Genomic DNA, 26,763 nt, shown 5'->3' on the forward strand with positions numbered 1-26,763 from the left:
CACATCGCCTCCGGGATAAGCCTGACTGCTCGTGCCAAGCTACCAAGGGGGTGAGCAGGGGTTATCTTTGGCATGTAACTCCCTTGCCCTGACTAGAGAGGTGGTTTCTGCCTGGCTTTGGCGCAAGCCTTAGCCAACCAGAAATCCCATTTCTAACAACGACTCTACTGATGGTGAAACCAAAAAGCTATTGTGGGCTGGTCAAACACAGAACATATAAAAGCAAAGCACCTTATAGTGACATAAAACTCATCAAATCATGAGCAAGGATTGTCTCTGTGGAGTCTTGTATACAAAGCTGAAGCAGTTTGCAGCGGGGATGCATAAAGAGCAGGAAGCCGCTATCTACTTCCCGCCAGGAGGTTGTCTCCCCTCCTGCCACCTGCATCACCGAGCCTCGAACCCCCTCTCACCATAAGACGAGACTAGGACTCCATTACCCAGCAGTCTCGGAGGCAGGGCCAGCTCATTCATCAGATTTTTGCGCTCCCGGCACCAATTTAAGACCCTGACGGCTCCTGAGTCATAGGAAGCCGCTCTCTGCTTCCCTCCAGGAGGCTGTCTTCCCTCCTGCTTCTGCCACCTGCATCACTGCACCTCATATCTCCACCCGCCACTGGACAAGACCAGGACTTTGTTTCCCAGCAGCCATGGAGGCAGTGCCCGCTGGCTCAGCAGATTTTTGTGCCTCCCGGTGGCAATTTAAGACCCTGACGTGGCCCGTTTCATGGGTGGCGTGCAACGGCATCCCGGCAGCGCCCAGGCCAAGGGCAGGCCAGTCCATGCCTGTCAGAGGCTGGATGAGGCTGTGCCACCCCTCTTTTGCCCAAATCCCAACTTAAGGTGCTTTTGTCCCTGTGCTGCCTTCTGTTCATGTCCCTGCTCCCTGCTGTCCCCGCACTGTCGACCCTTTCCCTAAGATGCCTGCTGTCCCTGTACTGCCATCCCTGACACTGCACTGTCTGCTGTTCCCGCACTGTCCTCCCTTTTCCTGCGCTGCCTGCTGTCCCTGCACTGCCTGCTGCCCCTGCACTGCCTACTGTCCTTGTACTGCCTGCTGTGCCTGCGCTGCCTGCTGTCCTTGCGCTGCTTGCTGTTCCTGCGCTATCATCCCTTTCCCTAAGCTGCCTGCTATCCCTGCACTGTCGTAACTTTGCTTGCGCTGCCTGCAGTCCCTGTCCTTGCGCTGTCTGCCCTCCCTGCATTGCCTGCTGCCCCTGCAGTCTCTGCATTGCCTGCTGTCCCTGTGCTGCCTGTTGTCTCTGCACTGCCTGTGGTCCCTGCGCTGCCATCACCAAGAACACCCCCACACCGCTCTATTGCCCCAAACCCCGACATCACCACCAGCACTCCCGAAGGCTACAAGATGATACATGGAGACCTCGCCAACAAACAAAGTGGAGGCATCACCATCATCTTCAAGGAAACCATCAGAGGCACCATCATCAACGATGACCCCACACCATTCATGGAACACCTCAACTTCATTCTACAAACCAACGAGAAGACCACGATAAGAAGCATCCTTGCATACAGACACCCAGGATCCCAAGGAACCTTCTGTGATGCCATCCGCAACCTCATCGCCCCCCCTAGTGACTCTCACCACTACGTCTTACTCGGCGACCTCAACTTCCACATCAAGGGCCCCAACTACGCCAACTCCATTGCCCTCCTGGAGAATCTGAAAAACATTGAATCTGAACAACATTGACCTCACCCAAGTGGTCACCAAACCTACACACATAGCTGGACACACACTTGACCTCTAGTGAAATAATCAAATTCAGCCACACCACAGAACTCACATAGACTGACCACACCATTGAGTACTTCGCCATCACTGATGCCTAGTACACCATCACCAGGTGTCAGATCCCCCACACAGCAAGTTCACCAAAACCCTATGGTCACAGGCCCTCACCACCTCCCAACCCAAGGGAAGCTCGACCAAGCCATCCAGAACTTTACCACTTGGATCACCAACAGTGCAGACAATGCCACCCCTCTTAAACCTACAAAATCCAACAAGTCCTTCAAACAGGCCGTCTGATGCACCCCAGAACTCTGGACCACCAAGCACAAATGCCACAAACTTGAGAAACGATGGCACGCCACCAAGAACACTGCATACAGAGCAGCTCACAAAAACACCATCAGCAACTATCACCAGCACATCAAAGAAAGCAGCCAACACCACCCCCAGCAACTCCGCAGCCAACAACACAAAGGAACTCTTCAAAATAGTCAAATAATTCTCCAACCTCACAGCCATAGAGAACACCTATGCCGGCATCTCCACCTGGCTCTTCAGAAGACCAAACCATATAGAACGCTGCAGCCAGACTCAACCTGGACCTCCCCAAACGTACCCATATTGCCCCCCACCTCAGAGACCTCCACTGACTCCCCATCTAGAAGAGATGCCAATTCAAGATCCTCACGCACGCAAACAAGACCCTACGTGACCTAGGACCTCCCTACATCAACCACCAATTCAACTTACGGAGGCAGAGAGCCCAGCTACCCCGAAGGGTGACAGTGTTGTGCTTTACAAATGCTGATTTGATTTGGTTTGATTTGAGGGTGCCCCAAGGAAGACAACAGGGGCTACTAACTGAAATGATTCAGTGGGTCCCTCTGCCGGGAGGGGATTAGGTAAAAGGCCTTCTTCCTCCACTATAATTATTCAATCACCAATCATCTGTTACTCAAAACCCGGGTGATGCTCAACTATGACATGGTGTGCCCTAAACTACCAGGGTCTAGATTCTTACTTTGAAACAACAAACAGAGGGGTGATCCACCAGAGGTCTCAGGGGTGCAAGCGCCCTGGGGATGAAGCACAGGGCAGCACAGGTCCTGGTTGTATTGGGCCAGACACTGCTGACCTCAAACTGTGGGAAGTATGCCACCTCAGTACATTAGGAGCACTCTATTCATCCCCCCCCCCAACCTGCCCCCTCTTTGCCACTAGTAGGTGCTTTGTATAGTAGCTGCAAAGGATAGCATTGAAAGGTAGGGGGTAGAAAGGGAACAGGGGACAGGCAGAGAGCTCCTTTCCCCATCCTTAGGCAACACTTCTAAGCACTGTGAGGATGAGGAACAGAAAATACTCTGTGCACTAATAGTTTATGGCACGAAGCACAGAGAGGCCACAGTGTGTGCTAACTGGAGAACGGCTGCAGGTCTCGATGTCATTTATGTTTTTTACACACAGTTGTGGAAAACATTTTAAATGAATATAATTATTAACAATGCCCATTACAAAAAGAGGACTGGAATGATATTTTGTGGAAATGAAGTTGATATTGTGAGTCTTGATCGAAACAGGTTACCAAGCAGGTCAAAGGATAGAAATATAAGGTGGATTGTTGTGAAGCAATTAAAGACAAGGGTAAGCATCTGCAACATGGAAATACAACCCTAAAATACTTCACAGGCCAGTCTTGAGTGACGTGTACTCAAGTATTCCTTTAGAAGAGGTTGCATCTGTAGTTTTCTTCAGGACGTCAGCCTCTTTTGATGCGCGTGCACACCCACACAGCACCCACGCAACCAAGGGCACCAGGAGTGAGCACCACCTACCTGCAGGAGCGTGTCTTGCCAGGAGACCACGCTGAAGAGCTTCCGCTGTGGGACTTTCACAGCCAGTGACAAGGCCTTGGTCAGAACTTCGGCTTCACATCGGTTCTCAACGACAAATGCAACGTTGACCTTCCACAAGTCCTGGGAAGAGAGGACACAAGGTTTTAGCGGTGAGCATCTGTGACACTACACGTTTCATTCACTACGCCCTAAATGCAACGTTAGCCTTCCACAGGCCCTGGGAAGAGAGAACACAAGGTTTCAGTGGTGGTTACCCCAATACATGCTTAATTTCCTTGCCATAAAATTCTTCCACCACTTGAGCTGGTGACTGTCTCCTCCCTCTTAGGAAGAGGATGGGAGACAACAGGGGACACATCTTGCTGGGTTGAGGCAACCTTGGCAGCTCCAACAAGGAAGCGTTGTCTCCTGTTCATGGAGAGGTGATGAGGGACGGGCCTGAGGGTCTGAAGCGTCTGACAACAGAGGAGTAGAGGACAGGTCATATTGGGTTTGCTTTAGGGGAGACACTCAGAGATCGGACATAAACCACCAGAGATCAACTGAAGAACCAGAAAGGGGGTAGTCCTCTGCACCTCAGAGTAAGTGAGGCTCAAGGAACACATGGACCCTGTTTTCAAGTTCAATTAATTTTACAGTGTGGAAGTGTCTAAGTAAGGACATTTAGTGTGTATGTAACCGTGCCTAGACATGACAGGTGAGTTGTGTTCTGTTCCAAGCATCACCACTTGTGTCTCCAGATGATCAAACTACAGGGTAATGAATACAACCCACATATTCATTTATGCACAGATAAAATGGTGGCACATGGAAAAATACAGGCTCTGCAGGCAATACATATCATGCCTAAAGTACGCACACACGGATGGTTACGCTCCACCATTATCTTCGGATTATATGCATCACCCTGATATTTGATCACCTATTACATGTTCACTGTCATTAAGAAAGGATTGCACCTTGCAAACATCATAACTAATTTAGAATTATGCACAGCTAACACTGGATTCTGGTATGCTTAAATAGCCTGCTTTTATGTGCTCTTTACTTTAAGTGACCAGAAAGGTAGCAATGTCCCAAAGAGTTTTCCATCCAGATGACGACAGTGTCAAATGCATGGCATTGAGTGGGTAAATCGACAACAAATATAAGAATCTGACTAATTCTCTTTGATTGCCACCTACTTGTATTTGACTTCTCAGAGTATTTCTATCTTTGGTGCCCCTCTTTCATCATTTTTCACACCTGCCACCATTATTGTTAGTTATTCATGTCAAAATATGCTAAATATATATATGCATTCACTGAAAAAACCAAAGGTTAAAGTAATATCGTAGTTAGGTATGCCAATAATAAATGTGTCAAGATCCAGTCTGACGCTGGGAAATTCAAAGGTAAGGAATCCACAGCTAGAAGTCTCCATCAGATATCTTATTTTGCATAAAAATAGACCTTAGAAATTCCATGAAAAAAACAAAGGTTAAAGGGATGTTATAGCAAGATGAAAATGGCAGTTAAAACATACCATTTTAAATGAACATAAATACTAAAATTCACCAGTTCTAGTTATCTCAAGTAACTATAACTCGCACCCCCGCCATGCACAGTTTTGTCATCAATGATGTCATTTCAGATGTTAGTCATATTATCAATGCTGTCAAAGAACATGTCATTAGCGATGTAATATGGGAAATAATTGGCAGTGCCTGGTGAGTTATATTTACTTTAGGGCGTGAGTTATAGTCATATGAGATAACTGTAACTAGTGAATATTAGTGGGTTTGTTCGTTTAAAATGTTATGTTCTAACGGCCATTTTAGCCTAATTATAATGTCCCTTTAACCTTTGTTTTTTTCAGTGAACTTGTAAGTTTTTTTAATGCAAAGTAAGATATTAGTACCATGTCTAACTATAATGCTTATTACCATGTCTAACTATAATGCCACTTAAACCAATGTTTTTCAGTGATTTTCTATTTTAAAAACAAACAAAAATAATATTTATTACGATATGCACTGCCAACCCCAAATCTAATCCCTCACAGGCAGTCAACCCCATGTGGCACATGGCTTTTGGCATGCGCAGTGTGCAGCTGGTCTTACAGGTCCTGGCCAGTGGCCACACTAAGGCAGACTTACTGACTTTGTCAAAGATTCACAATAACAAAATATAAAAAGTAGTCCCATTGGCTTTATCAAAGGGATGAGCATATCAATATATATATAAAGCAGATCATCTTTCTCCTAAAAGCACCAATATTTTTTTATCAGATGTATATCTCAGTAATTAACACGATGGAGTGTTTCATAAAAGTGATTATTATAAAATTGTAATAAAGGAATACATATCAACATGTCTCTGAGTCTTTGTTTTAACATAGATTTTATGATTGCATTTTGTACGATGCAAAATTATAAATGAAAGACTCAGAGATTTTTTTTTCTTTTTTTGTTTTAAATAAACCATCTTGTCGCTGAGTATCTTGTTTCAACCCATGAAAGCAATCATAAAAACGACTATAAGAGGGCCCTGCACTCCAGTTCAAGAACATAATGCTCCGGCTAGAAGCGCTTTTGAAAAATATGGTAAGTTCTCCTGGGATCATGGATTTAATGACCCAGGAGACCCCATTGCTAGGGGACTGCTGCACTCCCTGCAGTCACCCACAATATTAAAACACATTCTTGGCTGTGCCTCTGCCCCTTCTAGGGACATCACCAACCACCCAAAAGCACGTGTAAAGATCCTTCTCAGGGTATCATGGGGTGCTCTTTCAAGCTGTGAATAATAAATAAGCAGCTCCTGTCCCTGATTTATTACTCATGTTCCTTCTTTTAAAAAACTAGAATTCTTGTGAGTGTACTGGTGCCCACCCAGAACATCCACATTTTAAATTTTGAATGGGAGCTACAGGGAGAGTTCCAGGGCCCCGCTGCTCCAGCCAGCTCCCTGCCCTTTTTAAAAAAATTCTATTGCGTGCCCAGGGGCCTCAAAGCCACCGATGCCCCAGCCGTTACCATACTGGGTGCTGGCAGCTGCCAGCACCTTTACTTTGCTACGCCCTGGGTGGGAGCAGCATTTGTGTACTGCTCCCACCAGGCAGGACAAAGGTCAAATCCCTGCCTTGGAGAGTGCGGGTATGGTATGCCTGCACTCTCCTAGGCCGACAACCATAGTGAGCTGCCAGGGTCAGTGTTGAGGCACCATGGGTGATAACGTCTCCAGAAGGGTGGCCCCACGACCCCCTCCCCCTCCATTTAAAAACATACGGCCCCAGGGGATGGGTTCAAAAGGGCCTTTAAAGAATAAGGGAGGTGGGCCATGCCACCCCTCCGCTTAATAATGATAACTGCCTCAGGAGATGTGGTCCCTGGTACGTGAATAGGCTCGGGAAAGGGCCCACATGCCCACCTTCCTGTCAAATTAGGTGTCCCACTCCCCCCAGGCTCGGGCCCACCCCCGAGGCTTGATTTTCTAAATGTGCATTAAAAAAAATGCAGCTGATCGACTACAAATGTGCTGCAAAATTAAAAGAATATACATTTTGGCCTCGGGGATATTGAAAGAAAGATAGATAGATAGATAGATAGATAGATAGATAGATAGATAGATAGATAGATAGATAGATAGATAGATAGATAGATAGATAGATAGATAGATAGATAGATAGATAGATAGATTACTTGAAAAAAGCAAAGGTTAAAGTAAAGTTATAGTTAAGTAAAACAAAAAAAATCTATGAAACTAACCAATTGTAGTTAACTGAAGTAACTATAACTATAACTGGCACCATTGCCATGCACATTGTTGTCATCAATTATATAATTTCAGTTGTCCTTAGAGATGTTGTTAATGAGGTCATAGAACATGTCATGAGTGTGGTAATATGTGAGGTCATAAGCTGTGGACGACAAGGATAGAAGTTAACTATAACTGGTGAATTTCAGCAGTTTCTTAAAGTTTAAAATGTTGAACTGACATTTTCACCTAACTATAAGACCACTTCAACTTCAAGCTTTGGGTTTTTGTTGAATTTCTGAGTTTTTTTAAGGTAAAGCAACAATCTAAAGACTGTCATTGTAAGTAAAGCAGACCTACCAACTTTGTCAAAGGACCAGAAGCCCAAAATATAAAAAGCAGGCCTACTGGCTTTATTAGTGGGTCAGCACATTAACATATATAAACCAGGCGAAGGTATTTTCCTTCGTTAACACCTTATTTGATACATATTATCTAGCTTCAACTTTCTTACCATAGAATATCGCTAGGAGCCAGACTGGATCTGAAAGATTTTCAAGCAGCAACCCTGTGCACAGGTTATTGTTTTAGTTTGGCTCCGTGTCGGTGGCCTCATTCGTGCAGGAAGTGAGGTACGTTGCACCCATTTAGGCACCACCTGGCGCGCTGAAGTTAGTTATTTCGCGACTTTCCCACCAGGAGCACCAAGCTACAATGAACACTGATCACTGGTGTGACAAGCTACCGTCCAGAGAAGGGTACCCCTTACAGTATAATCGGTTCACATAATGAGGAGAATGGGAGAGTCAGTAAGGAATTTGCAGCTAGACAGAGTCTCTACTAGATAAGGCGTTTCCAAAGGTAAGCAACTTGCTCATAGGATAGAGACTTCTAGTCACAGATTCCTTATCTAAGAATAGATAACCAAGCAATACCTTGGGAGGATAGGCCCAAAACTATACTGTGTCCAGAACGGCTCAGCTGAAAGGGAGTGACTGAGAGGAAGTCAGGTGTGACTTTGGCATGTTGATAGTAAACCCCTATGAATGCAGAAGGTTTGCTGTAGTCTGAAAATGGGAGACAACTGCCTGGGAGCAGCCAGCCTTCAACAGTCAATCGTCGAGGTAGGGGAAAACTGGAACCCCGAACTCGGCTGAAGAGCTACAACCACTGCCATCACTTTGGTGAACTCGAGGGGCACTGGCTAGGCCGAAAAGGAATATGCCAAACTGAAAGTGTTCTTGGCCCACCGTGAACCACAGGTCACCTCTGTGGGCAGGCAGGAGAGTAATGTGTAAATATGAGTCCTGAAACCACAACGCCACCATCCACTCACTCGGGTTCAGGGCAGGCAGTACTTTGGTGAATATGAGCTGAGTGGGAGTCGCTCCACAATATTGGGGAAGGCAGATCAGACCCGGGTTCATGTTCTTACGACTCGCGGGGCCTAGCATTCTGACTTTCCTGCATCTCGTTAGAAGAGTTCGATAGATACGGGGAAGTCAAAGACCTCTTTGGCTTCTTTATCTTCTTATGTCTGTGGAAATTGTCTGACTTCCCAAACGAAAATGTTAGGAAGGCCTCCACTAATGGTCCCAAGGCCATCCACATGATTGGGACCTAGAGCATCACAGAGTCGACAGACTGCAGGTGGCAAGTAGCTTGAGGGAGCGCTCCCTCAGCACCTTGGGAAGCATGGCACGGGTGTCCTCGTAGGTCTTGGAGTTGTGTTCCCTCTTCAAGCACCACAAATACACCAAGTGGGGGTCTGTCACCGACTTTTGCCTGTGACAGGCCTCACATTGCTTGAAAGCAGTTAGTTTCTTGGGTGACATTACCTCACAGCATGAGAAAATTCTCAAAAAAGTTTGACAAAACATTTTTAAAAAGCTAGTCAAAAAGTGACTGAGGGGTACCTCACACCATATGGGCGCCATCTGACGTCGGAGTGCCGAGTTGGTGCCTACACAGGTATTGCGCACATCACTTCTGGAGTGACCGATGCCAATGCAGAGCCGAACAATGCCTGTGCTCAGGGGTACTGCTCAAAAATCATCTGGATCCAGTCTGACGCCTTGGGATATTCTAAGGTAAGTAATCTGTGTCTTTAAGTATCTATCACATCTATTGCTTTTGTCATTAAATCATTGCAATATTTTATCAACAGTTATAATCCAATGTATTCGCATGTAAGCCTGGGCGGAGTTCACGGAGTTCCGCGGAAAACTGCGAAGTGCAAAAAAACCTCTGCCGCGCTGTGCGGAGCCCTGTAACTGGCGGCGTAAGTTAGATAAATGCAGTTTGCAGTGATTTTCAGTGCCACGTGCTTGTCCGCACTGTGCAATCATCGCGAATGGCACCATGCACAGCGCAAGCAGGCGCCGCTTCCTTTCTGCTGCTCAAGTAGATTTTTACTCGAGCGGCAGCTTTCTCAATGCAAATGGACAGTTTCTCAATGCGAGCATACGCGACCACTCGCAATGAGAAATCTGACTGTCCAGGAGGTTGATTTTCCATGCTCCCGCTTGCCAACTTGTTGCGTACTATCGCAAACAAGGAAAAATGTCACTGGGAGGTGAATTTTCCTTGCTTGCGCTCGCCAACTTGACATTGCCGAACGCGAGCTAGGAAAAAATTGCTGCTCCGCGTTTCAAAACTCCATGAGCTTCGTGTAACACGGTGTGCGGAAACCTCTGCAAACTCCACGAGCCGAGCGGAGTTCACTGCCCAGACTTAGTATGTACAAGACAAGAATTATTAATAATTATTGTTGAAAAAATATTTTAAATAAAGCATTTTTACTCAAAACACCCATAAACATGGAGTCTTTCTTTAACACTCTTCAGGACACAAAATGCAGCCATAGAACCAACCACAAGGGGTCCCTGTACATGCAGCTTCAGCTTAGAGTGCTATAAAAATATGGTAAGATCTCCTGGGGTCATGATTTAATGACCCAGGAGACTTACTACTACTTTAAAGAAAAATGTTCCTGGGGGGCTGTGTATTACCTGTACCCGACAACATTTAAAAAATGGTGGTGCCGCTGACCCTTCTAGGGGAAAAAGTAAAATACAAATATTCAACTATAGGGCATTATAGGGGGTTCCTCCCAGAGCAGTGACTTTGAAATGAGCAGCTACTCCACTCATTACACTGTTACTTGCCTTTAAAAAACTAATTATTTTTACTGGGGCACCCATCACCTTGAATATGTAAAGACTGCAGAAATAAAAATTAGACTTGTCGGGTGGGGTCATGGGCTTATTTTAGGGAGACAGGTTCCACCCAGGTCACCAACATTGCCATTCCCGGAGGCAGTAGTGGGTTTGGCCCATGGACTCCGTGGCTACTCCATAAATTTCCCATCCGGGGTGCTCGTTTGGGAGGGCTTTACTAATTTACTCCTGACAGGCTAGGAGCAGCTTTACTTTCTGCTCTTGCCAGGCGGGAAAGATCTACATACCCCTCGAGAGAAGAGGTCTCAGGGACAATGTTCTACATTTAGCAATTTAGGGAATGGGGTCCCACGACCCCCTCTTCAAATAAAACAGTAGTCTCTGGGACCATTCTTTGACTCAGGGATGGGGACTGAATGCCCTTCCCCAAAATACCTACCCTGGCCCCGAGGACGGGGTCCCTGGGACCTTCAAATGGCTGGGGACAAAGGGCCGCATGCCACTTCCCCAAAACAAGTATTTTGGCCCCAGGGTATGGGGTTCCCTGGCTTTTAAAAGGCTGAGAGGTGGGGGTGAGGGGGCGAGACAACGCAACACACCCCTTGCACAAAAAAAACCCCCAAAAAACAAAAGACAAAGCACTGACTCCCTTAGGCCCTGGCCCACACCAGGGAGCTTCAATGTAAAAAATAAAAGCTGCTGCAACATCTTTGTTAATGTTGACAGCAGCCAATCAGATATCCTCGTTAGAGCTGTTGGAGCATAGGATCCCCATAGCTCTTAATACATTCATTTTTAAAATGAATTTCTCAAAAACTACTGACCTAAATTATGCCAAATCACAAAAAACATACTTTCTAGATCAAGATCTAGCATTCTTGCCAAATTTGTTGTATTACTGTTCAATTTTCCTATGGAACGCTTTTTCATGGCCCTTGCAATGAATCGCCCCAAATAGTTCCAAGACAGCTGAGGTGGTTAAGCCTTTTTTTGTAAAGTTTAGTAAAGACTTGTGAAATTTATATGAAGGAAGAATTCATCTTTTCCTATTCTGTTGGAAACTCAAACTTATGAAATTACAGAAAGTGCTTAAATGGCAAGAAGCACTTTAAAAAAAAAAGAAATTATTGCAGAAACGTGACGTTGCCGGGAATCCACAAGAATTTTTTTTTTTTAAACAAGCTTGGTCTAACTTACAAGTTTTGATTAAAGCCCCCGAGTGGCCCAGCTCCCGGGGATGTTTATTTAAAAAAAAGAGGGAGGTGAACCAGGCCCCCCTCCTAAGGCTTTTAGAGCCCCGGGGACCACCACCTCCCCGGGGCTTTGTTTACATATTGGAGGGGTGCCGAGTGGACCCCCCCTCCATGGGCTCTCTTGAGCCCCGGGAATCACCACCTCCTAGGGGCTTAGTTTAAAAAATCAGAAAGGGATCGTGCAGACCATCCACCATGGGCTCTTTTGAGCCCCAGGGACCATCACCTCCCTGGGGCTTAATATGAATAATAAGTGTGGGCCACGCAGACCCCCCGCGCCCAAAAACCACCACCTACCTGGGGCAGCAAGTAAAAAACATGTGGGAGGAGAAACGTGCAGCCCCTCTCCTGGGCCATATATGGCCCAGGGGACTCCCCCCGAGCTGGCCCATAAAAAGAGAAAAGGGAGGGAGCTACGTGGCCCTCCCTCCTATAGCCATTAATGGCCCTGGAGACCGCCACCCCCCAGGGCTGGCTCCTGCTATCTTCCGGGGTACCTACACCCTGGACAAAGCGGTTTGCTTTTGCTTGGTGGGAGCTGGCAGCTCCCCTAAGCAAAAGAAAACACTCCTGTTCCCACTGGTGGGTGCTGTCAAAGTGCTCCTGCCCACTAGAATTGAAGGTTCCATCTCTTTCCCTGCCCGCAGACATGTGGGCAAGGAAAGAGATGAAAGTTTTGCTCCTGCATGGAGGGTGCTGTATTTCCAGCAGCTCCTTGTGTGCAATAGCAATGCCGGTTGCCACAGGAGGCGGTGAGCCGGCTGGGACTGCGGTGGCCTTGAGGCTTCCCCCATGGTCCCTGGGGAAGGTCAGAACGGAGAAGAAAGAGGGAAATTAAAGGTCAGCAATGAGCAGGAAGAGGCAAGGTAAAGGTAAGAAATGAGCAGAAAGAGGCAGAATAAAGGTCAGCAATGAGCAGAAAAAGGCAAAACAGAGATCGGAAATGAGGAGAAAGAGACAAAACAAAGGTCAGAAACGAGCAGAAGAGACAGAATAAAGGTCAGCAACGAGCAGAAAGAGGCAGAAGAAAAAGTAAGAAACTAGCAGGAAGAGGCAAAATAAAGGTCAGAAATGAGCAGAAAGGGGAAAAATAAGTTGGAAACAAGCAAAAAGAGGAAAAATAAACATGAGAAATTAGCCGAAAGAAGAAAAATCAAGGTCAGCAACAAGCAGAAAGAGGCAAAATAAAGGTCAGTAACAAGTTGAAAGAGAGAATAAAGATGAGAAATGAGCAGAAAGAGGCAGAAGAAAGATCAGAAACAGGAAGAAAGAGGCAAAATAAAGGTCAGAAAGGGAGCCGCAAGAGGCAAAATAAAGGTCAGAAACAAGCAGAAAGAGGCAGAATAAAGGTCAGAAATGAGTGAAAAGAGGCAGAATAAAGGTGAAGAGCGAGCAGAAAGAGGCAAAATAACGGGCAGAATGAGCAGAAAGAGGCAACGTAGAGGGCAGGAGTGAGCAGAGAAGAGGCAGAAAAACAAGGAGAAAACAAGCACAGAAAGCACAAAACCAAAGGCAGCAGAGAGTAGTGGACTGCAGGCAAGCTGGACAGGAGGACCATCACAGGGGGAGTTGTGAAGCTCCTGTGTGCCCTTTACTTTTTTTTACTGTGCACCCACTGACAGACCCACTCATACACTCACACACCCACTCACAGACCCACTCAGACACTCATGCACCCACTCACAGAATCATTCAAGGACTCATTCACCCACTCACAGACCCACTGAGAGACTCACATACACACACACTCACACACCCACTCACAGAAACACTCAGACTCTCACACACTCTCCCAGACCTACTCAGACATTCATCCAATACCTCACAGACCCACTCAGACAATCATTTTCCCATTCACAGATCCACTCAGACTCCCAGACTCCCAGACCCACTCAGACACTTACTGACCCATTCACAGACCCACTCAGAAACTTACTGACCCACTCACAGACCCACTCTCATACTTACACAACCACTGGCAGACCCACTCAGACACTCACGCACCCACTCACAGAATCATTCAAGGACTCATTCACCCACTCACAGACCCCTTGAGAGACTCACATACACACACACACACTCACAGACCCACTCAGACACTCACGCACCCACTGACAGACACACTCAGACACTCATGGACCCACTCACAGATCCATTATTCACCCACTCACAGACCCACTGAGAGACTCACACACAGTCACAAGCCCACTCAGATATTCACACACCTTATCACACACTCATGCACCCACTCACAGAGCTACTGAGAGACTCACACACTCACAGACCCACTCAGAGACTCACACATTCATGCACCCACTCACAGATCCACTCAGACACTCAAATACCCACTCACAGAGACTCTCACATGCTCTCACAGACCCACTCAATCAATTAATCATTCAATCAGGGTTTGTAATGAGCGGCTACTTACCCTTGAGGGTCTCAAGGAGCTGTGGGTGCAGTGGATCAGACTAAGTGCTGAGTTCATCCGAAGAGCCAGGTCTTTGGGTCCTTCCTGAATTGCATCAGCAAGGGTGATTTCCTGAGGTGGATGGGCAGGGTGTTCCATGTCTTGGAGGTAGGGTAAGAGAAGGGCATTCCTCCGGTTCTGGTCTTGCGGATTCGTTGGACGGTAGCCAAGGAAATCTGGGCGGAGTGGAGGTTTCTGTTGGGTACGTAGAATGTAAGGCAATGATTCAGGTATGCGGGTATGGCATTTTGAAGGACCTTGTATGCGCGGTCGAGGAATTTGAAGGTTATTCTTCTGTCCACTGAGAGCCAGTGGAGGTCGCGGAGGTGTTGAGTGATGTGGCTGCGACAGGGGATGTTGAGGATTATTCGTGCTGCAGCATTCTGGAGTCTCTGGAGGAGTTTCTGGGTGACGCCGCTGAGTGTGTTGCCGTAGTCGAGTCTGCTGGTTGACATAGTAGAGTCTGCTGCTGATAAGGGCATGGGCGACTGTCTTACTGGATTCGATGGGGATCCATCTGAAGGTCTTTCGAAGCAGGCAGAGTGTGTTGAAGTAGGCCAAGGAGACAGTGTTTATCTGGCGGTCCATTGTGAGCGATGAGTCCAGAATGATGCAGAGTTCATGTTTAGTTTGTGGGGGTAGGGAGACTTCATAGAGCAGAGGGCCACCAGGAGTCATTCCAAGTGGAGGGGGAGGCTTCCAGGATGAGAACTTCTGTTTTGTCTGAGTTGAGCTTCAGGCAGCTGTTCTTCATTCAGGCAGTGACGGCTTTCATCCCTTCGTGGAAGTTGTTCCTGGTGACAGTGGGTTCTTTGGTGAGGGAGAGGATCAGCTGGGTGTCATTGGCGTAGGAGACGACGTTGAGCCCGTGGTTCCCGACGATGGCTACGAGTGGGGCCAGGTAGACGTTAAATAGGGTGGGGCTGAGGGAGGAGCCCTGGAGTACTCCGCAGTTGATCTCTGTTGGTTTCGAGAGGTATGGTGGGAACCTAACCTATTGTGTTCTGCTGGTGAGGAAGGAGCGGATCCAATTGAGGGCCTAGTCTTGGATATCAGCTTCATGGAGTCATCTGGCTAGGGTATGGGGGAGAGGGTGTCAAAGGCTGCCGAGAGGTCCAATAGGATGAGGGCCGTGCTTTCCCCCTGGTCGAGGAGGAAGCGGATGTCGTCTGTGGCAGCGAGGAGGGCTGTCTCGGAGCTATGATTGTTTCAGATTTCAGATTGGGAGATAGCCAGGTTGTGGTTTGTTTTAATAAAGTTGGCGAGTTGGGGGCTGATGGCTTTTTCGATGACGTTGGCTGGGAAGGGAGGCAGGTAGATGGGCCTTTAGTTCTCGAGGTCCGTTGGGACCGTGGAGAGTTTCTTCAGGAGGGAGTTGATCTTGGCGTGTTTCCAGTCATCTGGGAAAGTAGCAGTCTCGAGGGAGCAGTTGATGGCTCGGCATAGCTCAGATGCGATGACGGAGGCAGCTCTGTGGAAGATGCGGTGGGGGCAGGATTCAGAAGGTGCTCAAGAGTGAAGGCTTTTCATGGTCTTTATGGTGTGGACTGCGGTGAGTGGGTACCAGCTGTGCAGAGTCGGTCAGGGGGTCACATCAACTGTGGTGGTTGCTGGCTCAGTGGTGCAGACACTCATCCACCAACTGACACACCCACTCAAAGATTCATGCACCCCCTAACAGATTCACTCAGACACTTACTGGTCCACTCTGATACTTACACAACCACTCACAGACCCACTCAGACACTCCCACTCACTCACCCACTCAGAGACTCACACACCCACTCGCCTATGTATACAGCCACTCACACGCAAACTCTCAAAGTTTACAGTTAGGAAATACAATTTAGAAAAAAGTCGAAATTCACTGAATGAAAGAAAGGTTACAGGGATGTTATAGTTAGGAAATAGAATTTAAAAAAACCTTTAAAAATTCACAGAAAAAGTATATAGTTCAGATTTCACTCCTATAATACCATTGAAATTCAGCAGTTATAGTTACATTGAGCTAACTTTAACTTATGTCCCCGCAATGCACTGCTGATGACCTCACATATTACAACACTCATGAGATGGCCAGTGACATTTGAGGTGAGAAAATTCAGAGTGCCACTGATGTTGTAGCCTCCTCTATACAGGAGCTGCTCTCCACCTAAACATTTCGGAGCTACCCAGAGAGAGAGAGAGTGAGTGAGTGAGTATATATATATATATATATACTGTTTTTAATTACAGGTATTAACTATGCAGTAATAGTCTATACTTCGATTTTAACATAATTTTTTTCTTTATACAGGAGGAAAGGAAGGGTCACCTCTGTTGCGGACTGTCTCATCCGTTCCGGTCACCCTAACCTTTTCTTCCCCGTCCTGTGGGTCCATCCCAGATAAGATTTTCTATTTGTTATATTATATATTTAATTTGGGGTATTTTCTTTTCTTCTCTTTCTCTGTTTCAGGAATCTGTTATAGGGTGCTAGATATCATGTTTTCATACAATTGACAGATTGTCGGCCGATTAACATTGTAATAATCTCTCTTATGCTATATGTTCTTATGATACATCATGGTAACAATGTTGTATGCATATCCTTCTAGTTCTTTGACTGTATACATATAGTATATATAAATAGCCTATTACATGGGCACTATGCCGCTAGTAATCGTGCCGGGTTACAGCACTACGCTGATTCTATTGGGCACATGTTACTGTGGATTATCTCACATGCTATGATTATTGCAGCACTATTGCAGAACACATATCGGAGATATCATCTCCTCAGATACATACCTTTGGATTTAGGACAGGTTTTCGGTGTCTGTACACAATTTACACTAAAGTAGTGGAGGCACTATTGCTTGTTATACATCCCCAAACCACTGCATTATGTTTTTGTATTCATTGCGCTCATTGTGGCATTCGATGTGGTTATATTTCAGATAACATATCATGCACTTTGAACCTGTTCGTATGCCTGCATCAGAACATATTGTATGATTTTAAAATATGTTTACTATAACAATAATAGATGGCACATTATAACATTAAGAGAAGAGCTCTACTTCAGTTATATATATTTTGACTCCACTCAAAAATGGCCACCGTGTTTACTATCACCACTTGTCAAACAACAGTCCTTTCTTTGTATCAGCACCTATATACACTCAAATGAAATGTGTATTACTTTGTGTGATCAAGACAGCTTGGCTGTCAAAACGCGTAACCTTGGTGAATAAATTTCTGGTTTTGTTCTGAGCGCGAGTCCTTCTTTGAAGAACATTGTTGTGCGTGATATATTTATATTACCGGGAGACCTGCCCGGTTTGACTCGCCACCTGTCTACGGGACATGGACTTTGGCAATCTTGGTCGTTTTATGTATATATATATATATATATTCACTGAAAAAACCATGGGTTTCACACACGTTATAGTTAGGAATTAGCATTTAAAAAACCTTAGAAATTCAGTGAAAAAACCATAGGTTTCACACATGTTATAGTTAGCTGGACATTTTACTCGTAAAAAACCAATGAAATTGCCCCGTTATAGTTAGTTCAGCTAACTATAACTCGCACGCGCCCGCAATGCACTGCTGATGACGTCACATATTACATCACTCATGACATGGTCAGTGACATCACTCATGACATCACTGATGACATCTCAAATGACATCACTGATGACATCACTGATGACATCATCCAGTGAATGTGTGTTTTTCTGAAAATTAAATATGTTTTATATATGTATATCTCAAGGTCGATGGAAGAATAAATGGGTATATAAGTGTCTAAATGGATGATTTGTTTTTGAAAAATTGATTGTGTAACTGACTGATTAAGTGTATCATAGTGAATACATGGCTTAGTGAGTAATGTTTAAATATGTAAATATCTGTATCAGTCTCTCACTTTGTGTATAAGTGGCTGCATGGGTTGGTGAGTAGCTACATGGGTGTCTATATAGGTTATTAGTTGGTTTTTTGAGTGTCAGTCTGAGTGTCTGCATGGTTCGGTGGGGGGTATTATGTAGTGCATAGGTGCATGAATGAGTCACTCACTGTTTGTATGTGTTGAAGACAGCATGTGTGCAGGACTGTATGGGTGGATGAGTGTGTGTATGGGTGTGTTAGTGAGTGAATGACTGTCTCAATAGTGTCTTTATGAGTAACTACATATGTTTTAAACTAGTATATGTGACTATTGGTGTATATAAGTGAGTATATGTGAGAGTGAGAGATTGAAAGAGTTCCTGTATGAATAAGTATGTGTTTCTATAAGTGATTGTTTAAAAGACTAAGTATGTGTAAGTTTCCGTAGAAGTAAGTGTGGTGGTGTGTGTATAACTGTATATGCAAGTAAAAGTATGTTTGATTCTTTATTAGTATGAGTGACTATGTGTGTGAGTAACTCTATGGATGAGTGGCATTGTGTAACTGGATGTATAGGTGTATGAGTACATATGATGAGTGAGTACATGTATGAGTGACTGTATAGGACTGTTGGTGAATGAGTGAATGTGTATGTGAATCTTAGAATTACTGAAGAGGTTGTTGTAACTGGTATTGGTATGTCCATTGTTTTAAAAATTTTAGTCTCTATTATTGAATGTGTGTATCAAAGGTTATATTAGGGTGAGAGGAGGTCTGCCACTCTATCACAAGGATGATGTCATCAGTGATGTCATTTGAGATGTCATCAGTGATGTCATGAGTGATGTCACTGACCATGTCATGAGTGATGTAATATGTGACGTCATCAGCAGTGCATTGCGGGCGCGTGCGAGTTATAGTTAGCTGAACTAACTATAACGGGGCAATTTCATTGGTTTTTTACGAGTAAAATGTCCAGCTAACTATAACATGTGTGAAACCTATGGTTTTTTCACTGAATTTCTAAGGTTTTTTAAATGCTAATTCCTAACTATAACGTGTGTGAAACCCATGGTTTTTTCAGTGAATTTGCAAGGTTTTTTAAATGCTAATTCCTAACTATAACGTGTGTGAAACCTATGGTTTTTTCAGTGAATTTGAAAGGTTTTTTAAATGCTAATCCCTAAATATTTCGTTTTTGAAACCTATGTTTTTTTCTGAGAATTTGTATGGTTTTTTATATGCTAAGTTATGTATTTTTAATTAAAGATATTTTTTTTTATTTAAATAAAATTACTTTATATTCATTTATATATTATCTGTATTTTTTTTTAATTATTTTTTTAAATAATTTTTTATTTTTTTTTTTTAAATAATTTTTTTAATTATTTAATGTCCTCTTTTTTTTTTTTTTTTTTTTATAAATTCTTGGGGTGCGCGCTCTGAGCGCGCACCTAGTACTATTTCGTATGTTTTTTATGAATTCCGGCGTACGTTATTTACGTACGCAAATATACTTATTGGTGCGCGCTGGGAGCGCGCACCCAGTACGTATGCGTACGTACGTACGCATGCGTCCTACGCCCTCGACGCGGTTTACTTCCGCATACGCTAAAATTACACGCAATAACGGTCGCGTATACGCGTGTTAAACGTATGCGTGCTAGGTGCGCGTATATGACGTATGCACCTGCGCGTTTACGCGTTCGTGCATACGTCATCACGGGGTGCGCGCACGGAGCTTGCGCAGTGCGCGCACCTCGGGTTTATACATAATAAAACAACATTTCTTATTGGTTATCATTACTTTCAGTTTCTAATTGTTTCAATACCACACCCAATCCCCTCATGGCAAGTCATGTGATCAAGAATCATCACTTATGATTGGTTTGAAGTACTTTCTGTTCCAGATTCTTCCCAAACCACACCTACTCCCCTCATTATTAGTTCTGATTCCTTTGGAGAAGGAGCTATTCTGTTGTTGAGAGACAATGGCTGAACAGCAACCTACTTCAGACAGTGAGCAGGACACTCTTGAGAGGCAGAGGAACAGGAAGCAGAAGGACAGCTTTGTATGGCAGTTTTTTACTTTTCCTGAGAATGAGAAAAAGGTAAATGCACCAAAAGTTACATGTGTACTTTGTAAAAAAGTCTTATCTCGTGGGAATCCTAACAAGAAATATTCTTTTAGCATTCACACTATGTTGAGACATGTTTACAAAATGCACCCAGCATCTTATCGTCGAGCTTCTGGAGAAAACCCTCCACCTGCTCAGCCGATGACATCAGCAGCAGCTCAGCCGAGCACATCTGCGGCAGCTCAGGGGAGCACTTCAGCTGCGATGGTGCCTTCACCTGTTTCTTTACCTCTTGTTGGTCCACCTTGTTTGGCGAGGTTGTCTACACGGTGCACTGATTGCGGTTCTCTTATTTCTGTGGGGGAGACCAGTCTTGATCTCCTTCAGAGAAAATTTGATGCGCATTCATGCACTAGGCCATAGATGTTTTTTCTTTTTTTGCGTTTTTCTCTTCCTGTTTCCCTCCATTAACTCAAGGGCTCTTTTAAGAGCCACTTATAAACTTAACCAAACAAATTTTTTTTTTGAAAATGTTTTTTAAATTTTTTTTTGAGGTGCGCGCACCCTGCGCGCACCCAAGGTTTTTTTTTTTTTTTTTTTTTTTTTTTTTTTTGAGAGACTCCCCCTTTTTCCTACTAATGCAACTGTGAAATCACCAGAGCAAAACGCAACAAATCTCTTCCTGTAATTCCTATTTGCACACAGAGTCATGTTTTCACATTAGTCACAAAACGAAAAATCTTTGCCAATTTGAATGCACACTTACTGCTCTTTTTTGTTGGCAAGTGAAAATCACTTTTACAGACTGACACATTATGAATCCACTTTTCAGATTTTTTTAAATGCACATGTCCAGACTGCTTTTTCAGACCACAAACCATGTGTATGCTGGGTTACTGCCTACACTCCAGCAAGGGCAACCAGCCTTAGTGATGCTGAATGTATTTGCATTACAGACTGAAACCTCAAAACCCCACAGCACATTATCAGAGCCAGGACCTCTGTTCTCTACACCTCTCTCCACTCAGCAGAACCAGATAATGGCAATCTTTCCCTCTATTTTTCCACACATATATGTTAATTTCAAATCTCACTGCTTCCCCCTTTTTTTCAAATGTAATCACACATTTCTATTGCTTGAAAACCAACCCTTTTCCAAAAGTACCCTTCCCCCTACTTCACTTCTGCCTAGTTCCCTTCCCCCAACTTGACTTCTGCCTGCTACCATAGCAACAGCTCATGGAACACTGCTGTGTGGAGTTAGGTCAGAAGTTCGCCACACAATGTTTCAATTCCACAGAGCAAGAGTGCTTGACTTTTCAAACCTTACAGCAAATCCATAGTACTGTTCTTTGGTAACACATTTTTCTGAACCAATACAAAACATGCTTCTATTATTTTACACATACAGCCTAGTTTTTAGTGTAGAATGGTATGAAACAGCCAATCAGTTCTTTTTTTTAAAAAAAAAAATATGTATGCCTCCATTTCCAAACTGTCTTTCATTTCTTTTTACCATTCTACTGAATTACACCTCCTGAGTGCATCCAGATCTCCTTTGAAGATGTTCACAGTGTGGATTGTAGGACACAGCTATGTCTTCTGGAGTGAAAAATTTGCAGAGAAAAGAGGTATGGTGAGAGACCTTGCTTTGCCAAATGTAGACATCAAGTGGATTGGTCAGAGAGGGTTAAAGTGGCACCAATTAATGCCTTTGGTGAAAACCTTTCAACATCTCCCACAGCCTAACCTTATTATTGTGCACTGTGGTGGTAATGATCTAGGCACTTTAACTGGGGTAGGTTTGGAAATGCTTATTAAGGACACCTTTGTGCAATTGATGTCGCTTTTTCCACAAACTGCCTTTGTATATTCTAACATATGCCAAAGGCAAAAGTGGAACTGGTCCAACCAATTTTGTCCGCAGATTGACAAAGCAAGGAAGCACGTCAACAAATCTATTTCTGCTTTCCTCAGAGACTATGGTATGGGTTCCATTTACCACAACAACTTGCGTTACGACATGCAAGACATTTATAGAGGAGATGGTGTGCACTTCAATGATGAAGGGAACAGAGTCTTCCTCTTGAACCTCAGACTCTGCGTCGGTACTTACTTGTAGGTACCGAAAAACAAACAATAAACACAAGGGCTCTTTTTAGAGCCACCTTATATCTAAACACTTAAATGCAATTTTTTTTAAATTTCTTTTATTTTTATTTTTTTTCCGGGTGCGCGCAGGGTGCGCGCACTCGGCGATATTTTTTTACAAAATATTATTCTTTTTTTTTGCCCTACAAGGTCCTACTTTGACCCCCTTACAATGCCTACTGGGTCTATTTCTACCCACTCTGCCCCCTTTTCAACTGCTCCCCCTTTGATTATCACCTCCTCTTTATGCGATAGCCAAAATGGCGGCCGCCGCTTCCTGACTTCCACCGATTCGAATGTTTACTAAGATCTAACAACCAATCAGAATTGCGCTCGCGCACGGCAGGGTGCGCGCACCCAGCGCGCACTCTGCGCGCTTACAGATATATATATTGATTCAAAGGCTATTTTCTCAGAATCTACTGAACAGATTTACACCAAACCTACAAAAGGCACTTCCTTGACCTAGGGACTACCTCTCTGCCAAATTTTGAGTAATTCTGTTCAGCCGTTCGGGCTGTAGCTCGTTCTAAAGGTCCTATGGAAAAATGCATGGGAAAAACGCGTTTTGGGACCCCCCTTTTATCTCAGCCCCCGCTTGACAGATCCCCCCGAGACTTTCAGGGTAGGAGCGGAGCGTAGCGCCCCACCTATTTTGAGAAATTCGCGAGGATTCGTCGACCGGCGCCAAAGTTATTCAAAATAGAATGTTGAGGTTTTCCTATGGAAACGTGGTCCTAACTATAACTACCTACTGGCGACCGCCAGTAGGTAATATATATATATATATATATATATATATATATATATATTCACTGAAAAAACCATAGGTTTCAGGGGTGTTATAGTTAGCTGGACTTTTCACTTGTACAAAACCATTGAAATTCCCCCGTTATAGTTAGTTCAGCTAACTATAACTCGCGCGCCCGCAATGCACTGCTGATGACGTCACATATTACATCACTCATGACATGGTCAGTGACATCACTCATGACATCACTGATGACATCTCAAATGACATCACTGATGACATCATCCAGTGAATGTCTGTTTTTCTGAAAATTAAATATGTTTTATATATGTATATCTAAATAATGATGGAAGAATAAATGGGTATATAAGTGTCTAAATGGATGATTTGTTTTTGAAAAATTGATTGTGTAACTGACTGATTAAGTGTATCATAGTGAATACATGGCTTAGTGAGTAATGTTTAAATATGTAAATATCTGTATCAGTCTCTCACTTTGTGTATAAGTGGCTGCATGGGTTGGTGAGTAGCTACATGGGTGTCTATATAGGTTATTAGTTGATTTTTTGAGTATCAGTCTGAGTGTCTGCATGGTTCGGTGGGGGGTATTACGTAGTGCATAGGTGCATGAATGAGTGACTCACTGTTTGTATGTGTTGAAGACAGCATGTGTGCAGGACTGTATGGGTGGATGAGTGTGTGTATGGGTGTGTTAGTGAGTGAATGACTGTCTCAATAGTGTCTTTATGAGTAACTACATATGTTTTAAACTAGTATATGTGACTATTGGTGTATATAAGTGAGTATATGTGAGAGTGAGAGATTGAAAGAGTTCCTGTATGAATAAGTATGTGTTTCTATAAGTGATTGTTTAAAAGACTAAGTATGTGTAAGTTTCCGTAGAAGTAAGTGTGGTGGTGTGTGTATAACTGTATATGCAAGTAAATGTATGTTTGATTCTTTATTAGCATGAGTGACTATGTGTGTGAGTAACTCTATGGATGAGTGGCATTGTGTAATATGATGTATAGGTGTATGAGTACATATGATGAGTGAGTACATGTATGAGTGACTGTATAGGACTGTTGGTGAATGAGTGGATGTGTATGTGGATCTTAGAATTACTGAAGAGGTTGTTGTAACTGGTATTGGTATGTCCATTGTTTTGAAAATTTGAGTCTCTATTTTTGAATGTGTGTATCAAAGGTTATATTAGGGTGAGAGGAGGTCTGCCACTCTATCACAAGGATGATGTCATCAGTGATGTCATCAGTGATGTCATTTGAGATGTCATCAGTGATGTCATGAGTGATGTCACTGACCATGTCATGAGTGATGTAATATGTGACGTCATCAGCAGTGCATTGCGGGCACGCGAGTTATAGTTAGCTGAACTAACTATAACGGAGGAATTTCAATGGTTTTGTACAAGTGAAAAGTCCAGCTAACTATAACACCCCTGAAACCTATGGTTTTTTTAGTGAATTTCTGAGGTTTTTTAAATGCTAATTCCTAACTATAACGTGCCTGAAACCTATGTTTTTTTCTGTGAATTTCAAAGGTTTTTTAAATGCTAATTTCTAACTATGCCTACAGAGATAGGACATGTGAAGAAAGAAGAAAAAATGCACAGAAAGAAAAAAAAGAAGTGCAGAAAGAAGCAACAGAAGTCCTCAAAGACGAAGAAAAGTGCAGGAAGAAGGATAACGTGCAGAAAGAACAAAAAGAAGAGCAGAAAGAATCCGTGTTGCAAAATCATCCTGTACCCTCAACTTTTTCAGACGGATACTGGTGGTAACTGAGTCTGACTAACCAGTACTAGAGCCAGTGCTATGTTAAAAGACACTTAGAATACAGTGAAAACACCTACATACACCAGGGAACATTATGCGTTGGGGTCCCCCTGTGATTAGCATAACCTCCTCTGTAAGCCCCTAGTATATAATAGGGCAGGGGGGTTAAAACTACCTCTTAAAACAGGCCACAGGGCGTTTTTGCACACGTTAACTCAGGCCCCGTCCCCTCCCTTCACCACTGTGTAAACACGCCCTGTGTCCGTTTTTAGTTGGGAGATTAAGTTCATTTGAATCCTGAGGGTCCCTAGGGTCCAACTAGCCCACTAGGTACCTCCAGTAAGTGCCACAGAGCTGTGTTGCAGAGAGGTGTAAAAAGTGGCACGGCCTGGACCACCTCTCTGCAATGCAGCTCAGTGGCGCTTACTGGAAGCACTTGGTGGGCTAGTTAGCCCCCAGGGGCCCTCAGTATTGAAGGGAAATTATATCCCCAATTTAAAACGTGCCATAGTGCGTGTTTGCACACGTCACCTCAGGCCCCGTCCCCTCCCTTCACCACTGTGTAAACGCGCCCTGTGGCTGTTCTAAGTTGAGAGATTAAGTCCCCTTGAATCCTAAGGGTCCCTAGGGTCCCTGGGGTCAAACTAGACCACTAGGTAGCCACAGAGCTGCGTTGCAGAGAGGTGTAAAAAGGGGCTTGGCCTCAGAACACCTGTCTGCAGCGCAGCTCCCTGGCGCATACTGGAGATGCCTGTTGGGCTAGTTGGCCCTCAGGGACCCTCAGTATTGAAGAGGAATTAATTCCCCAACTTACAACTCGCCAGGAGGCGCGTTTGCAGAGTGCTGCAAGGAGGGGGCGTGGCCTCCGGCACGATGCCAGTCTTTTATTTATTTTAATTTTTTAAGAAGGGGGGCTGTGTGGTTCCCCTTCTTATTCTAATTTATTGGCCCTGATTACCCCATCCCCCAGGGCCTGTCTCCTAATTATATTTTTTTGACCCCAATCCCCAGGGCCGGACACTGTTTTTTATTAGTTTTTAAAAAATATATATTTATAGACACACCTAGGACATGCTGGACAAACCGTACGTACCTATCACCATGACGATTTGCGTGATATTCATTAAAAGGCGACTATGCATACAATGAATCCACGTGGAATGTATTTACACCACTAGTGAAGCTCTGACATGTCTGATGCCCTTCCGTGCCTGATCCCGGTAGACACCCTTGTCGTTTATTTATACAAACATGGGTAGCTATTGACGGGCACATTTAATACACATGCACACCAAGCCATTCAAAGGGGATTCGACAAAAATTCGGCCAAAACTATGCAAGAAACCCCCCTCACGGTTAATAAAAAACACATCCACTGCCGGATGTGTAATACTTTTTATTTTACTCTCTGGAAAGGGGACGAACATCACTCGAGAGTCACAGCGTGCTCCTGGCAGAGCCCAATGCTGTGTTACACCCACCATTGCCTGCCGAGTGCCACACACCTCTGTGTTGTATTCCACCAGCTAGTGCATATGCTATGACACTCTCTAGCCCATGTGCACTGTAACACCACCCCGTGAATATGTCATGCCACACTTGTCTTCGCACGGGTTATATTGCCCCATCTAACGTGCCTTCCTCGATGCCTATGTTATAACGCACAGTGCTATGCCATACATATTACAATCTGGGATCCATATCTTTGTCACAGTGCATATGCAACATCACACTCCCCAGCACATATTTTATATTACAACTTTAGAGACTAGTTAGGTTACACAACACTGCCCTGTGCATATTACACTCCAAGGCGCATATTGCATAGCACGCGCTAGTGCCTGTGCCATCTTGCGCTCTCCAATGAA

The 26,763-nt window shown here is 44.3% G+C and overlaps 1 protein-coding gene across 1 annotated transcript in view; it reads right to left on the minus strand.

Moving 5' to 3' along the window:
• Nucleotides 1-26,763, minus strand: part of SPAG17 (sperm associated antigen 17) — a 1,802,643-nt gene that overhangs the window by 1,505,642 nt on the left and 270,238 nt on the right. Inside the window, exon 2 of the mRNA XM_085620708.1 lies at nt 3,589-3,729. Within this exon, the coding sequence (XP_085476834.1) occupies nt 3,589-3,729 (141 nt within the window). The remainder of the gene's footprint in view (nt 1-3,588; nt 3,730-26,763) is intronic.

The sequence above is a fragment of the Triturus cristatus genome, chromosome 8, assembly GCF_964204655.1.
Source record: "Triturus cristatus chromosome 8, aTriCri1.1, whole genome shotgun sequence".
NCBI lineage: Eukaryota > Metazoa > Chordata > Amphibia > Caudata > Salamandridae > Triturus > Triturus cristatus.